The sequence below is a fragment of the Aotus nancymaae genome, unplaced genomic scaffold (assembly GCF_030222135.1).
Source record: "Aotus nancymaae isolate 86718 unplaced genomic scaffold, 86718_ANA_hifiasm-v0.15.2.pri h1tg000064l_1, whole genome shotgun sequence".
Classification (NCBI taxonomy): domain Eukaryota; kingdom Metazoa; phylum Chordata; class Mammalia; order Primates; family Aotidae; genus Aotus; species Aotus nancymaae.
In genome coordinates this window covers 32,404,265-32,420,945 of record NW_026988479.1, presented here as the reverse complement: position 1 = coordinate 32,420,945, position 16,681 = coordinate 32,404,265, and the positions used below count along the sequence as shown (strand labels likewise).

The 16,681-nt window shown below is 42.7% G+C and overlaps 1 protein-coding gene across 14 annotated transcripts in view; it reads right to left on the bottom strand.

Annotated features, from left to right (window-relative positions):
* The window catches only part of LOC105707552 (protein tweety homolog 3-like), a 65,249-nt gene that overhangs the window by 24,716 nt on the left and 23,852 nt on the right, over positions 1-16,681 (bottom strand). For 11 of the 14 annotated variants that reach the window (XM_064366576.1, XM_064366568.1, XM_064366582.1 and 8 more), the window contains 3 exons: positions 14,747-14,814; positions 14,597-14,648; positions 2,769-2,838 (listed from right to left, as the gene is read on the bottom strand). The exons of 1 other annotated variant lie outside the window; for it this stretch is intronic. In XM_064366576.1, coding sequence (XP_064222646.1) covers positions 2,769-2,838; positions 14,597-14,610 — 84 coding nt within the window. In that variant the 5' untranslated portion in view covers positions 14,611-14,648; positions 14,747-14,814. Of the gene's footprint in view, positions 1-2,768; positions 2,839-14,596; positions 14,649-14,718; positions 14,815-16,681 lie in introns of all 14 variants that reach the window. 2 more of the 14 variants (XM_064366569.1, XM_064366570.1) reach the window with 1 other exon arrangement.

Sequence of the window (16,681 nt, the reverse complement as noted above, 5' to 3'; positions counted from 1 at the left end):
GCTCTTTTCACTTAAGGGGTCATTCCAGTTACCTATTGCTACATGCAAAACACATCAAAACTTAGTAGCTTAAAAGCACAGTATATTATTATCTCTCATGGTTCTGGAGTGTTCTCATTTGGGGTCACTTATGCAGTTGCCATCAGATGGTGGCTGGGGCTGCAATCATCTGAAGGCTTGACTGGGCTGGACATCCAAGAGGGCTCCCTCCCATGGCTGGTGGTTGATGCTGGCTTTTGGCAGAAAACTCAGCTGGGCTGTCAACTAGTGTATCTACCCAGTCTCTTCATCTGGCTTGGGCTGCTTTCATTATGACAGCTGAGTTCCTAATAAGAGCATCAAAATGGAACATCTTAAAAACAAGTATTCCAAGTGGTCCAAGTGAAAGCTGCAAGTCTTCTTTTTTTTTTTTTTTTTTTTTTTTGACAGAGTTTCATTCTTGTTGCCCAGGCTAGAGTGCAGTGGCACAGATCTTGGCTCACTGCAACCTCCACCTCCTGGATTCAAGTGATTATCCTGCTTCAGTCTCCCAAGTAGCTGGGATTACAAGTGCATGCCACTTGTATTTTTAGCAGAGTCAGGATTTCACCATGTTGGTCAGGGTGGTCTTGAACTCCTCACCTCAGGTTATCTTCCTGCCTTGGCCACCCAAAGTGCTGGGATTACAGGCATGAGCCACTGCGCCTGGCCTGAAAGCTGCAGGCTTCTTATGATCTAACTTGAAAACATCTTATGATCTAAATTCATAACATCACCTCTGCCACATTCTGTAGGTCAAAGATCACAAAGGCTAACCCAGATTCAAGGTGAGAAATTATACTTCACCTGTCAATGACAGGACACTGTATTAGCTATCTACTACTGGAAACACACATACACACACACACACACACACACACACACACACACACATATCCCTATCCTGACTTTAAACCACATATATTTATTATCTCATAGTTTCCATGGGTCAAGAATCTGGGTCTCTTATGAGCAAGCAACCAAGGTATCTGCCGGGGCTGGGGTTTTATCTGGAGGCTCAACTGAGAAAGGATACATTGTTCATTTGAATGGCTATTGGCAGATTTTAGTTCCTTGTGAGCTGTTGGACTGAGAGCCTCATCTTCCTGCTAGCTGTCAAACAAAAGCTTCCCTAACTTCCTTGCCATGGAGGTCTCTCCATTTGATGATGCCTTACTTCATTAAGGTCAGAAAGGAAGAGAGCCATCAGAGAAACTGGTAGCAAAACAAAAGTTGCAGTCTCATTTGCTTCATTCTGCTGGTTAGCTGCAATTCACTAGGCTGGTCCACACTCATGAGTAGGGGATTTCACAAAGATATAAATATCAGGAGTGTGAATCTTTAAGAACTCTTTGAAAGTCTGCCCACCACAAGTACAAAAGAATGCAGGCCTGACTTTAATCTACCACAGGAGTTTGCTGCTAAAGACTAAAAGGAGACTGACAAATATTTATACATTCAACAATATGTACTGAGTGCCAGCTACGTGCCATCAAGGCATCAGAGCAGGACTAAGAAATATGGGGATGAATAAAACATCACAACTGCCGCCAAGGAGGTCACAGGCCAAAAGGAGAGAAAGACCTTTAAGGAAATTGCAGTGTAATAAATGCAAGAACAAAAACACATGCAATGGGGCTGGGCACGGAGGCTCACACCTGTAATCTCAGCACTGTGGGAGACCAAGGCAGGATCACCTGAGCCTGGGAGTTCAAGACCGGCCTGGGCAACATAGCAAGACACGGTCTCCATAAAAAATAAAAATAAAAAACATATGCAATGTATAGAATGGCAAAGAGGATGATATACAGAAGTCTATCAGGAAAAGATGAAGCCTAACCAGGGTATTGATAGGTGAATGTGAGTTTACGAGTTAAACAAAGTTACGCTAAGCAGTAGAACTAATATTACAATACAGCAAAATGAGAAACAGGATTGTGTGTTTATAGAATGAAACTTTTGGCCTGTCTGGAGAATAAAGTGAAAGAAACAGGAAGAACCAAGAGTGGACAGTGACCCAAGAAAAGGTGTAGTACTAGGGGCCACATTAAGGTGCATCAATTCGGTAGTTCATGAGGTAAAAGACAAAGTCCTCAGCAGGAGAGAAATATGACACATACGTACTTGAAGCTCATCTCTGCAGGGGTTCCATGGAGAATTAGCTGAAGGGAAGCAAAGGAAGAGGGAGAGTAGACCGTGGGGGCCACTGCAGTAATCTAGTCCAAGTTAACCAGATTAGAACTAAAAGTGCAGCTGTGGGGAATGAAATGGTAATTATGGATTAAAGGCAGTCATGGGATATAATCAATAGGCTGCAGAAGAGCTTTGGGAAAGAATGAAGCAAGATGGAAGAATCCAGGCTACAGCTGGTTTTGGGACTCAAAGCTGTTTGTGGAAGAAGGACTAAAAGAGGCTAAGCTCAGGTCTCAGTACAGAAGCCTGCAGCTGACTGTGAAATACCCAGGTGGAAATGTAAAGCTGGCAGTTTACAACTGAACCTGAAACTCAGGAGAGACATCTGACTGCAACAGATATTTAGGAATCTCCGGTGAGTAGGAGAAGATGCCCAGAAAGAAGCAGGCAGTAGATTGAGTCCTGAGGGACATAAACATGAAAGGACATAGAAAAAGAGGATCCAGCCACTGCTGCTAAGAACAAATGTAGAGGATGTGTTAGTCTGTTTTGTGTTGCTACAAAGGAATACTTGAGACTGGGTAATTTTTAAAGAAAAAATGTTTATTTTGGCTCACCATTCTGCAGGCTGTACAAGCATAGCACCAGCATCTTCTCCACTTCTGGTGAGGCATCAGGAAGATTTTACTCATGGCAGAAGGCACAAGGAGAGCAGGCATGTCACATGGAGAGAGAAGGAACAAGAGTGCTTCCAGGCTGTTTTAAACAACCAGCTCTTGCATTTACTATTAGAGCAGGAATTTACTTATTACCACAGGGAGGGCACCAAGCCATTCAATGAAGGGTCTGCCCCCATAATCCAAATACCTCCCACAAGGACCCACATCAGGGTCACGACCTGCAGGGATCTGTCCTACAGACTCTGACTCAGGGACCGTTGAATAAATTCACTCAGACACAGATTTACATTGTAAAAGTGGGCTGGGTGGGGCCACTTTCAGGCACTCAAGGAGAGTGCTGTAAAGAGATAGCGGCTGCTGGCCCTGACTAGCCAGTGAGACTCGCATTTATTCAGTAAAGTTTAATTGACAAAGACTTGAGTCAACACCACTAAAAGGTAATTGACATTGAGGACTTCCTGAGTAGAAAGCAATTAAGCACCCATAGTAAATCAAAGGTCCCTTTTAGAATTACATAAGTAAACAAGCTAGCTAGAGAAACAATTCTACATTCCTTTGTATTTGGGTCCTAATCTCTCTGGCTTCTGCAAAGAGACTCTGGCTGCCTTCAGTCGGATTTATTACTGGAGCTTATGCAAACCGCCCAGGCCTTCCAAGAGGGTTTGTGGCTACTGTAAGGCCGGCTGCCTCACCGGGAGTTAAATGGACACACTTATCTCTCCCCATGCTGGCCTCTCCATGCTGACACACTTATCTCTCCCCATGCTGGCCTCTCTATGCTGGCTCCCCACACCCACTCCTATCTGGTCTCTCTATGCAGGCTCCACACACCCACTCCTGCATCCCTCACTCAACCCCTTCAAAATTTAAAAAGCCCACCAAAGATTTGTCCAACAGCAGCTTAACATTGACCTCCCCAGCCGGTCAGCCCACCAGTAGTCCCGCCTGGCAACCAATGGCAGCTCGCCCCATCAGCACCTTGACTTCCCCTCACCAATGAAATTCTCTGCTCTTTGTTTCCCTAGTAATCAATCAAACCCCCTCACCAATGAAACTCACCAATGAAACTGTCTTCTCTTTGTTTCCCTAATAATCAATCAATCCTCCTCACCAATGAAACTGTCTGCTCTTTGTTACCCTAAAGACCAATCAATTACCTCCACTCCCTATAAAACCCCACACCCTGAGAAGCCCAGTGCGACTTCTCTGGCCCCTTCCCGGACCACAGAACCTCGCCTGGGAGCTGAATAAATTGAATTCTCATTTTCTCACACTGGCCTCAGTTTCCTCATTTTAACTCGGCAATATACCTTACAGCTACTATAACTAAAATTTTTCTCACCAGCCTGAGTGAATCCCCACAGACCCACTTCCAACATTGGGGATCACATTTCAACATGAGATTTGGAGAAGACAAAAATCAAAATGATGTCATTCTGCCCTAGCCCCCAAATGTCATGTCCTTCTCACATTGTAAAATATAATCATACCTTCCCAATATTCCCCCAAAGTCTTAACTCAATGCAGCATTAACTCAAAAGCCCAAGTCCAAAGTCCAAAGACTCATCTAAGACTCAAGGCAAGTTCCTTCCACCTATAAGCCTGTAAGATCAAAAACAAGTTATTTACTTCCAAGATACAATGTCGAACAGGCATTGGGTAAATACTCTCTTTCCAAAAGAGAGAATTGGCCAAAAGAAAGGGGCAACAGGCCCCATGCAAGATGAGATCTCCCTATGTAGCCCAGGCTGGCCTCAAACTCCTGTGCTCAAGCAATCCTCCCACTTCAGCTTTCCAAACTGCTAGGACTACAAGCACAAGCCACTGTGCCTGGCAAGTATTCTTTATATATTTGGGATAATAAACTCCTATCAGCTATATGATTTGCAAGTATTTTGTCCCATTATTTGGGTTGTCTTTTCACTTTTGTGATGATGTCCTTTGATGCACAAAAGGTGTACATCTGATGAATCTTAAATTTAGCTGATTAAAAAATAATTTAAAAATAGGCTGAGCATATTGGCTCAGGCCCATAATCCTAGCACTTTGGGAGGCCAAGGCAGGAGAATCCCTTGAGCCCAGGAGGTCAAGACCAGCCTGTACAACATAAGAAGACCCTGTCTCTAAAAAGAAAATAATAATAATTTTAAATTTTTAAAAAGGTTTATATTTTGATAGAGTAAACTTACCTATTTTTTCTTTGATTGCTCATTCTTTGGTGTCATAGCTAAGAACCATTTCCTAATCCAAGGTATTGAAAATTTACACTTATGTTTTCTTCTACATAAAGTCTTACAAATGCCTTGCATGGCAAGTGCATAATAAAGACTTGTTAAATTTTGAATGAAATATCAATAAATGGAGGGAGTGGTGGTTAGAAAAACTAATGTAGGCCAGGCACAGTGTCTCACACCTATAACCCTATCACTTTGGGAGGCCAAGTCAGGCAAATCACCTGAGGTCAGGAGTTCAAGACCAACCTGGCCAACATGGTGAAACTCTGCCTCTACTAAAAGTACAAAAATTAGCCAGGTGTGATGGCAGGCACCTGCAATCCCAGTTACTCAGGAGGCTGAGGCAAGAGAATCACTTGAACCTGGGAGGCAAGGTTGCAATAATCCAAGATGGCACCACTGCACTCCAACCTGGGTGACAGAGCAAGACTCTGTCAAAAAAAAAAAAAAAGAAAAGAAAGGAAGGAAGGAAGGGAGGGAGGGAGGGAGGGAGGGAGGGAGGGAAGGAAGGAAAAGAAAAAAAACAAAGAAAGAGAAGAAAAGAAAAAATAAAAATTAATGTAATTTTTTTTCTTAAAATGTTTATGGTTGGAAGCAGTGGCTCAGGCCTGCAATCCCAGCACTTTGGGAGGCCAAGGCAGGCAGATTATCTGAGGTCAGTAGTTCAAGACCAACCTGGCCAACATGTTGAAATCCCGTCTCTACTGAAAATACAAAAATTAGCCAGACATGGTGGTGGGCGCCTGTAATCCCAGCGACTCCAGAGGCTGAGACAGGAGAATCACTGGAACCCAGGAGGTGAAGGTTGCAGTGAGCCAAGATCATGCCATTGCACTCCTATGTGGGTGACAAGTGTGAAACTAAATCTCGGGGGAAAAAAAAGTTTGAAGCTGAGTGTAGTGGCTCATGCCTGCAATCCCAGCATTTTGGGAGGCTGAGATGAACAGATCACTTGAGCCCAGCAATTCAAGATCGCCTGAGCATCATGATGAAACCCAGTCTCTACAAAAAAAAATGCAATAATGAGCCTGGTGTGGTGGTGCACACCTGTAGCCCCAGCTGGGACTACAGCTGGGAGGCTGAAGTGAGAGGATCGCTTGAGTCTGGGAGGTGGATGCCGCAGTGAGCTGTGATCATGCCACTGCACTCCAGCCTGGGCAACAGAGCAAGACCCAGTCTCAAAAAAAAAAAGTTTGAATCTACGGAAAACTAAACAAAGCAAAAAAGTGTGAATCTGGCTGGGTGCAGTAGCACTTTGGGAGGCTGAGGTGGGTGGATTGCTTGAGGCCAGGAGTTCAAGACCAACCTGGCCAACATAGCAACCCCCCGCACGCCACTAAAACACCAAAAAAACCTGGGTGTGGTGGCTTGTGCCTGTAATACCAGCTACTCAAGAAGCTGAGGCAGGAGAATCACTTGAACCCAGTAAGCAGGGGTTGCACTGAGCCAAGATCATACCACGGCACTCCAGTCTGGATGACAGGGCAAGACTTTGTCTCAAAAAAAAAAAAAAAACTCTTTAAAAAAAAAAAGTGTGATTCTGTAGAGGGGAACATTTTTATCTTGATTTCCTTTTTTGGGGGGGAGGGGGCTAAGCTTCCTTAAATCATAGGATCATCTTAATTTTTTTTTTTTTTTTTTTTTGTGAGATAGAGTCTCACTCCATTGCCCAGGCTGGAGTGCAGTGGCACAATCTTGGCTCACTGCAACCTCCACCTTGTGAGTTCAAGCAATTCTCCTGCCTTATCCTCCCTAGTAGCTGGGATTATAGGCATGTGCCACTACACCCAGCTAATTTTTGTAGTTTGACTTTTTAAATCTGTAAAAGACCTGCAACTAATACCATATGTAATAGTGAAAAACTAGATGCTTTTTCACTAAGATCAGGAAGAAGGCAAGGATATTCCCTCTCACTACTTTTTTTCCACATCATACTGAAAGTCCTAGCTAATACAATAAGACAAGAAAAGCAAGTAAAAGATATACAGATTACAAAGGAAGCAATAAAGCTCTTTGTTCACATGTGACATGATTGCCTATAGAAAACATCAAAGAACTGACAAAAGAAAAAACTCCTGGAATCAATAAGCAATAACATCAAGGTTCAGGATATTAGGTTAATATCTAAAGTCTATTGCTTTCCTATATGCCAGAAATTAAAAACTGGATTTTAAAATTAAAAACATAATGCATTAACACCAAAAAAATAAAATAGGTACAAATCTAACCAAATATATGCAAGAGTTGTATGAAGAAAACTTTTAAAAACTGATTAAATAAATTGAAGAACTAAATAAAAAAGGTATACCATGTTCATGGATAGGAAAATCAATATTGCTGTCAGTTCTGCACAACTTGATATATAGATTCCAATCCAAGTCCTAGCAAGTTGTTTTTGTGAAAATTGACAAATCAATTCTACAGCATATATGGCAAACCAAAAGACTCAGAGAAGCCAATACAATATTGGAAGATTAGAACAAAGTCAGAGGACTGACACTACCCAACTTTAAGTCTTACCATAATTGAACTACAATGACTTTGAGCTACAGGAATCAGTGTGTTATTGGTGAAATAATAGACAAAGAGATAAATGCAACAGAATAGAGAACCCAGAAACAGACTTATACATATATAGTCATCTCATCTTTGACAAAGAAGTAAAAGTAATACAACAGAGCAAATGGAGTCTTATCAGATGGTGCTGAAACAATTGGATGTCCACACATTTAAAAAGTGTACCTAGACACAGCTTTATTCCCTTCACAAATTTAAGTCAAAATGGATCATAGCCTTAAATGTAAAATGCCAAACTACAAAATTCATACAAGATAACAGAAGAATATCTAGATAAGTTTTGGCAATGACATTTTAGATACAACACTAAAGACATGAAAGAAAAAAGTGACAAGTTGGATTTTATTAAAATTAAAAACTTCTGCTTTGCAAAAGACACCATCAGTAAAAAGACAAGTTATGGACTGTGAGAAAGTATTTGCAAAGGACATAAAACATTCAAAGAACTCTTCAAACTCAACAGTAAGATAATGAACCAACTGATGAAAAGCTGGCCAAAAATCTTAATAAACATTTTTTCAAGATATACAGCTGGCAAATAATCATAGGAAATATGTCTAACATCTTATGTTATTAAGGAATGCAAATTAAAGCAACAATGACATACCACTACATTTCAATTAGAATGGCTAACATCCAGCACTAAATGCTGGCAAGGATGTGGCGCAATAGGAACTCTCAATCATTGCTGGTGGGAATGCAAAATGGCTCAGCCACTTTGAGAAACAGTTTGACTGGCTGGGCACGGTGGCTCACACCTGTAATCCCAGCACTTTGGGAGGCCGAGGCAGGCAGATCACAAGGTCAGAAGTTCGAAACCAGCCTGGCCAATATGGTGAAACCCATTTCTACTAAAAATGCAAAAATTAGCCAGGTGTGGTGGCACACAACTGTAATCCCCGCTACTCAGTAGACTGAGGGAGGAGAATCGCTTGGACCTGGGAGGCAGAGCTTGTAATGAGCCAAGATCATGCCACTGCACTCCGGCTTGGGCAACAGAGCAAGCCTCCATTCAAAAAAGAAAAGGAAAGAAAAACAGTTTGGCAGTTTCTTAAAAAACTAAACATTCTCTTATCAGACAAAGCAATAATTGTGTTCCTTGATATTTATCTAAATCAATTGAAACTTTTGTCTATACAAAAACCTGTGTGCACACAAATGTTCACAGCAGTTTTATTCATAATTTCCAAAACTGGGAAGCAACTAAAGCAAATGAATAAACAAAAACAAGCTGTGATACATCCAAACAATCGAATATTATTTAGCAATAAGAAGAAATGAGCTGTGTAGCTACAAAAAGAAATGGAGGAACCTTAAATGCGTGTTGTTAATAGAAAGAAATCAATCTGAAAAGGTTGCATACTGTATGACCCCAACTATATGACATTCTGAAAAAGACAGAACTATGGAGACAGTGAAAAGATCAGACCAGTAACTTCCAGAGATTTGGGGAGAGGGAGGGATGACTATCTGGAGCTACAAGATTTTTAGGGCAGCAAAACCACTTTGTATCATACTAAACGTTATACATTTATCAAAACCCACAGAATGCACAACACAAAGCGTGAACCCTAACGTAAACTATGAACTTCAACTGATAATGTGTCAATGTCGATGCACCATTTGTGAAAAATGTGCCACACTGGGGAGGAATATTGACAATGGGGCAACATCATGTGTGTGTATTGTGTGAGGAAGGTGACTATGTGGGAACTCTACTTTCTGTTCAACTTTGCTGTTAGTCTAAAACTTTTCTAACAAAGTCTATTAAGTAATGTGTGCATAAGTCATCATCAAAGTATTTTTTAGAGCTGGCCATGGTGATGCTCACCTCTAGTCCCAGCTACTCCGGCAGCTGAGGCAAGAGGATCGCTTGAGGCCAGTGCACTAAGATCCCGCCTGTGAATAGCCACTGCATTCCAGCCCAGGCGATATTGCAAGACCTCGTCCCTAAATTTTTTTAAAAAATATTTTTAGACTCAAGCAGGTGCAGGGACTTACGGGCAGAGCAAGCCCCATCTCAGCTGTCCACAGCACAAAATAGAGGTTACCCTAGAGCATGTCCTCACAGTCCAAAGGGGACTTTCTTCTTTGTTTATTTTTACCAGTTTGTAGGGGAAACATTTAGTTCCTAGGAGGCCAAGGGACAAAGTCAGCTGAATAGCTGTGAGCCAGCTTCCTAGGAAGCTTTCCAAAAGCATGGCAGCATTCAGCCTTCTTGTTCCCAAGAGTGCCACCAATATCATGCTATTGTCATGGGTGCTAGACATAAGACACACCTGTGGTCACCAGCCTCTTGCTATTTTTTCTACTTGGTTTTTCACCTGCTCTAGCCTATTGTGAACATTTTCCTGCTTAATTTTGTGTCTTTTAGTCCTTCCAGAGCACTTGACACACACAACATGAAAACATGTTGTCATCTACCCTTCCCAAGTCTCTCAAGGTCAGTGGTTCTCAATCTCAGCTACACTCTGCAACCTGAGGAAGGCTGGTTGCAGGGTCACGCCTGGTATCCCAACACTTCGGGAGGCTGAGATGGGAGAATCTCTTGAGCCCAGGAGTTCAAGAACAGCCTGAGCAACATAACGAGACCAGTCTCTACAAATAAAAAAACAAAAAAATTACTCAGGCATGGTGGTATACCTGTAGTCCTAGCTACTCAGAGGCAGAGACAGGAGGATCGCTTGATCCCAGGAGTTTGAGGCTATAGTGAGCCTTGATCACACCACTGCCCTCCAGCCTGGAGAACACAGTGAGAAACTGTCTCAAAAAAAAAAAAAAGTCTTGGGAGACTGAAAACATAATACCTGTGACCCACCTCCTGAAATTCTGATTTAATTGATCTAGTCATGGGTAGTTTCCCAACCTTCCCAGATGATTCTAATATGCAGCTAATGTTGCAAATTACTGATCTCAGAGTGATTGAGATTCCCACCAACTCTAGCCAGCAATACAAACAGACTTGAAAAGAGTTTTAAAGACACTCTTTCCTGCTCTAACCCATCCCTAGAGTACATAGGAAGGTTCTAAGAAACATTCTTCTATCAATTTATTTTTTTTTTTTTCGAGACAGAGTCTCACTCTGTTGCCCAAGCTGTAGTGCACTGGCACAATCTCAACTCACTGCAACCTCAGCCTGCTGGGTTCAAGCGATTCTTCTGCCTCAGCCTTCCAAGACTAGCTGGGATTACAGGTGTGCACCACCACACCTGGCTAATTTTTGTATTTTTAGTAGAGATGGGGTTTCACCATGTTGGTCATGCTGGTCTTGAACTATTGACCTCAAGTGATCTGCCCACCTCAGCCTCCCAAAGTGCTGGGATTATAGGGGTGAGCCACCATGGCTGGCCCTATGGATTTATTCACTAATTTTAATAGATAGATATGAGCACCTACTAAGTATAAACTAGGTGCTGAGAAAATACACTTCCCTCAAAGTGTTGAGTAAAAAAAACACCATCAACCTAAATATCTCTAATAAAAGGGACAAAGTTATAGGATCACCACTTATGGTTTCAGTTTGCACAGCACAAAAATCCTAGGTCACACTCCTTTTGATAAGCTCTGTCCTGACTCAGGCCTGTGTCAGCCAGAAAGAAGAGGGAGGCCTCTTTGTAAGTCATCCTAACGTGCCCCACAGGCTAGGAGGAACCCTGACCTCATGTAGGATAATCTCAGCTAGGTACTAGCACCATGCCTAGAATGTGGGAGGTACTCTGTTTTCCCATGTTTATTGAGTGACTAAAAAGGGCTGCCCAGAAGCATTCAGAAGAGGGGATTAATTCTGTCCAGGAGGATTAGGACCAGAAGGGCTGAAGCAGTGAGGCTAGAGCAGAACTTTGAGAAATGACATGCCTGGTGGAGAAACAGGGGACAAGCATTCCTGGCAGGCGGGATGACCCATGGAGTAGAGAGTGGGTATCTGAGGCATTTATAGCCTTTGGAGCACAGAAGAAAGGGACTCCATGAAGCAGGCCAAGTGAGTTGGGGATAGGCAGCGGAGGGCTGGCTGGAGTTGAGAATTTTACCAAATGGGAGTAGTTGCAGGATTTCCATCTTTGTGGAAAGCTAAGATCTTGGTTCTGAGCTTATGCTGGTGGTCCTACAGAGGAAGGACTCAGGAGTGACTGGGGTAAGGGACAAGTAGCCACCTGAGGCTCCAAGTAAGAGTTGGAAAGGTCCTTAGTGTCCATGAGAATCCCCAAGGGAACATTACAAGTAGAGTCCCAGGAGTTCTGAGTTACAGACTGTTTCTCCCTCAGCCCATGTGCACCGTGCTCACATTCTGCATCCAGGCTACCAAGGGTACCTCTTGTCTTCTTGTTGGCTATCATTACTTTTGCAGTGGGTAGAGCAATAGCCTTTGTGTATATATCCTCAGAAAATCTAATGTGATCAATAGTCAAAGAAGAAATGAAGTTTTGATAGAGCACAGGGAGACTCCATCTCTACAAAAAAATACAAAAATAGCCATGCATGGTGGCACATGCCTGTAGTCCCAGCTACCCAGGAGACTGAGGTAGGAGGACCGCTTGAGCTCAAGAGTTTGAGGCTGAGGTTAGGGTTAGCCATGATGATCACACCACTGCACTCCAGCCTGACAACATGGTGAGACTTCATCTCTACTTAAAATAAAATAAAATAATTAGTCAGGCATGGTGGCTTTAAGAGGGTATGACTCCTGAGATCCTCCAAAACTGTTTACAATTAAGGAAAAGGGCCAGGTGCAGTGGCTCATGCCTGCAATCTCAGCACTTTGGGAGGCTGAGGTGGGCAGATTGCTTGAGCCCAGGAGTTTGAGACCAGCCTGGGCAACATGGTGAAATCCCATCCTACTAAAAATACAAAAATTAGCCAAGCATGGTAGTGGGCACCTATAATCCCAGCTACTTGGGAGGCTGAGGCAGGAGAATGGTTTGAACCCAGGAGATGGAGGTTGTGGTGAGTCAACATTGCGCCATTGCACTCCAGCCTGGGCAACAAGAGCAAAACTCTGTCTCAAAAAATAAATAAATAAATAAAAGTGGCAGTGCAATACCCAAAGTTTCCTGCAAGAAAGATTTTGCGTTCATTTCCTGAGATTTACATCTTAGATAAGTAAAAGTGAAGGACAGTATGCTCTTATTTCCACACGTTCTTTCTTGAAGCCTGAATGCTTCTATTGAAATGTAAAATATTTTATAGCAGTTGTCTTCTGTCATTTAAACAAAAGTTCTCAGATCCCATCTGACTTGCTAAAGCAGAATGTCTAGAAATAGGGCCCAGAAGTGTGTATTTTAACAAGCTCCCAACTGATTTCATCTATTGACTCTCCGACTTCAGGCATCTATATAACCTTTGCCATATTCACATGGCTTTTTTGCTCTTCTTCACTCAAATTATTTGTATTAATTAACTTTAACATTTTACTCATCCTAATCAATACCCATTAAATCACAAGTTTGATACATTTTTAAAAATACACATCGAAATACTATTTTAAAAATTCATTTGTGGACTGAATAGTCAGCTCCCGTACCACCCCACTACTGCCTTCCAGGGCAGCAAGTTTGGACCCAAATCAATTAGAGCCAAACGTTGGTGCCCTTTCCCTCTTTTTCCCCAACCCCTCTTGCTAGGCCTGGGGGTGTCTCACAGCCATGTGGAAAGCCCCTTGCTGCCGAGAGGTTCCCTTCTCCCACCTCCTTCCTCTGCCTATATCCTTCTGTCATCCCTACAAAGCTGACTCTTGAGCTATACCTGACTTAGAATAGTGTCACTGAAACATGTTAATGAATGTTAACATATAATTTGGTGATGGGTAGCAGGTTTAGCTTTTAATATGCAAAAACGGTTTTCTAAGACTGGGACTCTTTTTCAAACAGACATGTTCATAGACCCCCCTTTTTTTTCTTTTTTAAATTTTTAATAGAGATGGAGACTCACTTTGTTACCCAGGCTGGCCTCGAAATCCTGGGCTTAAGCGATCCCCTGGCCTTCTTCCTAAAGTACTGGGATTACAGGTGTGAGCCACTATGCCTGGCCCATAGATTCCTTTTCATCCAGCAGCTGGCCAGACACCTGGCCCAACTCTTCGGCCTTGCTTCTCTTCATCCCTCCTCACCACTAGTTTTTTAATCCTTGGAACACAACTTCCTCTCTTAATACACCAGCTTCCTGCTGCCCCACAGCCTTTGCATTTGGTTTCCTTCCACCAGATTTTCATGTGGCTGCTACGTACACATTTTTCTTGGTTTCAACTTAAATGTCACCTCTTTCCTAGAAACAGCCACTGACCAACCAGCTAAAGCTACACCACTTCCTACCCACCCCCCAAGCACCCTCTACCACAGTGGTTCTCAACCAGGGGTGATATTACAAAGGGGACATTGTCAGTTGTCACCGCTGGAGGGTGAGACAGGCATCTGGTGGGTGGAGGCCAGGGATGACGCTAAATACCTTCCAATGCGCAGGACAGCCCCCTACAACAGAGATGTCTGTCCCCAAATGCCACAGTTGAGAAGCCAGTCTGTATCACGAGATTCTTTCTCGTAGTAATAATCCGTACCAGAAGTGATGGGTTTTGTATTTCTTCCCTACTAAGCTCCTTAGAACCTGAAATTCAGAGTAGTTTCCTGAAGAGCACCTGACATTTACGTGACTTGCCACAAATTTGACCCACTTTGACTGGACCTCCCAAGTTGAAGATGCCTGACCCAAACTAAATGATGAGCTAGATAAAATACTGAGTCGGTTTTCAAATTTGTTCCACAGTTGTTTTGTTTTCAAGAAACAAACAAGACTTTTATTAATGAATATGCATACAAATAAACCTAGATGACCCCCAAGAGTCCCTCACAGTTTCATGTATTCACAGAATTATTTCATCTTTAAAGCCATCAGTGAATGATTAGTTCTGCTACTTGTCAAAGATGTGCAAAATTTCTCAATTTAAACATACAGTCTTAATCATACCAGGGTTCCAGCATCCCAAGACTGATTGTAGGTAATGGAATCTCAACACTATCTTAAAGAAAAAAAAACAAGACTCAATATGATCTACAAGATTAATATAAAGGAAAATAATTCATACTCACTAAATTCTTCCCCTTTGTTTCTTCTTACCTATTCTCCCTCTCAGCTGGCAATTTTTTTCTGCAGTATATGATGATAGCCAAATTACCCAGTATCACCTGTTTCAAAAAAGAAATGTTACTTTAAAAGATACCATACAGCAAGAGACTTATAAATGTAACACCATTGGCTGGGCGTGGTGGCTCATGCCTGTAATCCCAGCACTTTGGGAGGCCAAAGCGGGTGGATCACGAGGTCAGGAGTTTGAGGCCAGCCTGACCAACATGGTGAAACCCCGTCTCTACTAAAACTACAAAAAAATTATCTGGGCGTGGTGGTACACATCTATAATCCCAGCTACTTGTGAGGCTGAGGCAGGAGAATCGCTTGAAACCTGGGAGGCGGAGGTTGCAGTGAGCCTAGATCTCGCCACTGCACTCCAGCCTGGGCAACAGAGCAAGACTCTGTCTGGAAAAAAAAAAAAGAAAAGAAAGAAAATATTCACTAAGTCCTGGCCAGGCACGGTGGCTCACACCTGTAATTCCAATACTTTAGGAGGCCGAGGCAGGCAGATCACCTGAGGTCAGGAATTCGAGACCATCCTGGCCAATATGCTGGAACCCTGTCTCTACTAAAAATGCAAAAATTAAGTGGGGATGGTAACTATCCCAGCTACTCTAGAGGCTGAGGCAGGAGAATCGCTTGAGCGAGGAGGCGGAGGTTGCAGTGAGCCAAGATTGTGACACTACACTCCAGCCTGGACGACAGAGCTAGACTCTGTCTCAAAAGAAAAAATATATATTTGCTAAGCTACGTTTGCTTAGTGTTTTTTAACTCTCCAAACTGCTTCAGTATCTGTAGTGTTTTTTACACTTCAAAGACTTCTCACATGTAACATTTCATTGGAATTACCACTGTACACCATAGCTGATATGGAAATAATTACCTCTAACAGACGAAGAAAATGTAGATGTAGTAAAGAACCATTTGCTCTAATGTCATCCAGTGTAACTGCTAAGAGTTAGGATTAGGTTCAAGTCCTGTGCCTGGATATTACCCTAAACTCCTAAGCCCCTATGCATCGTACTTCACAGAATGCTACTAGTCACTGTACTCATACATTCAAACGAGTTTTGGAAATGTTGTGTTAAGCAAAGCTAATCAGATTCCCAGAGTCTTCATCATGCATCATACATGCCCAGGAAGGATCCAGAGAATAGAGCAGGTACGATAAACTTAAAAGCCCCACAGGCGCCAGGCAGGTAACAAAAGTGAGCTTGAAGGCAACTAAGGACTTGGGGATTAGAGGATGCAGCCCCATCTAGTGGCGTCCTGGTCAAATAGCAATGCAGTCCAATCTTGCCAGGTCTTTCCAGAAAGGCTACAAATCTTGGCTTTAATTTCAAATCTGCAGTCTTGTGCACGTTGCCTCAAAATTAAGAAAAAAAGACACTATAGCTTTTTTAAAAAATATTTTTTTTACCAGATTAGGCCAGCCACATTTGGGGAAACTGAAATACCATGTTTCACAATCTTATTTGCCCACAGAATTTTCCTTCAAAGGACCTATAAATTTCCTAGAACTCTGAAAAGTGTTAAAAATGTTGCCCCTGGCCAAGCACAGTGGCTCACGCCTGTAATCCCAGCACTTTTGGGAGGCCAAGGCAGGTGGCTTACATGAAGTCAGGAGTTCAAGACCAGCCTGGCCAATATGATGAAACCCTGTCTCTACTAAAAATATAAAAATTATCTGGGACGTGGTGGCAGGCATCTGTAATCCCAGCTACTCAAGAGGCTCAGGCAGGAGAATCACTTGAACCCGGGAGGTGGAGGTTGCAGTGAGCCAAGATTGTACCATTGCACTCCAGCCTGGGTGACAAGGGGAAACCTCTGTCTGGAAAAAAAAAAAAAAAAAAAAAAAGTGTTTCCTTTGAAAGCAAGCATCCTGTTGTCCTAGACTACTATGGTATGAGTAGCTCTGAACTC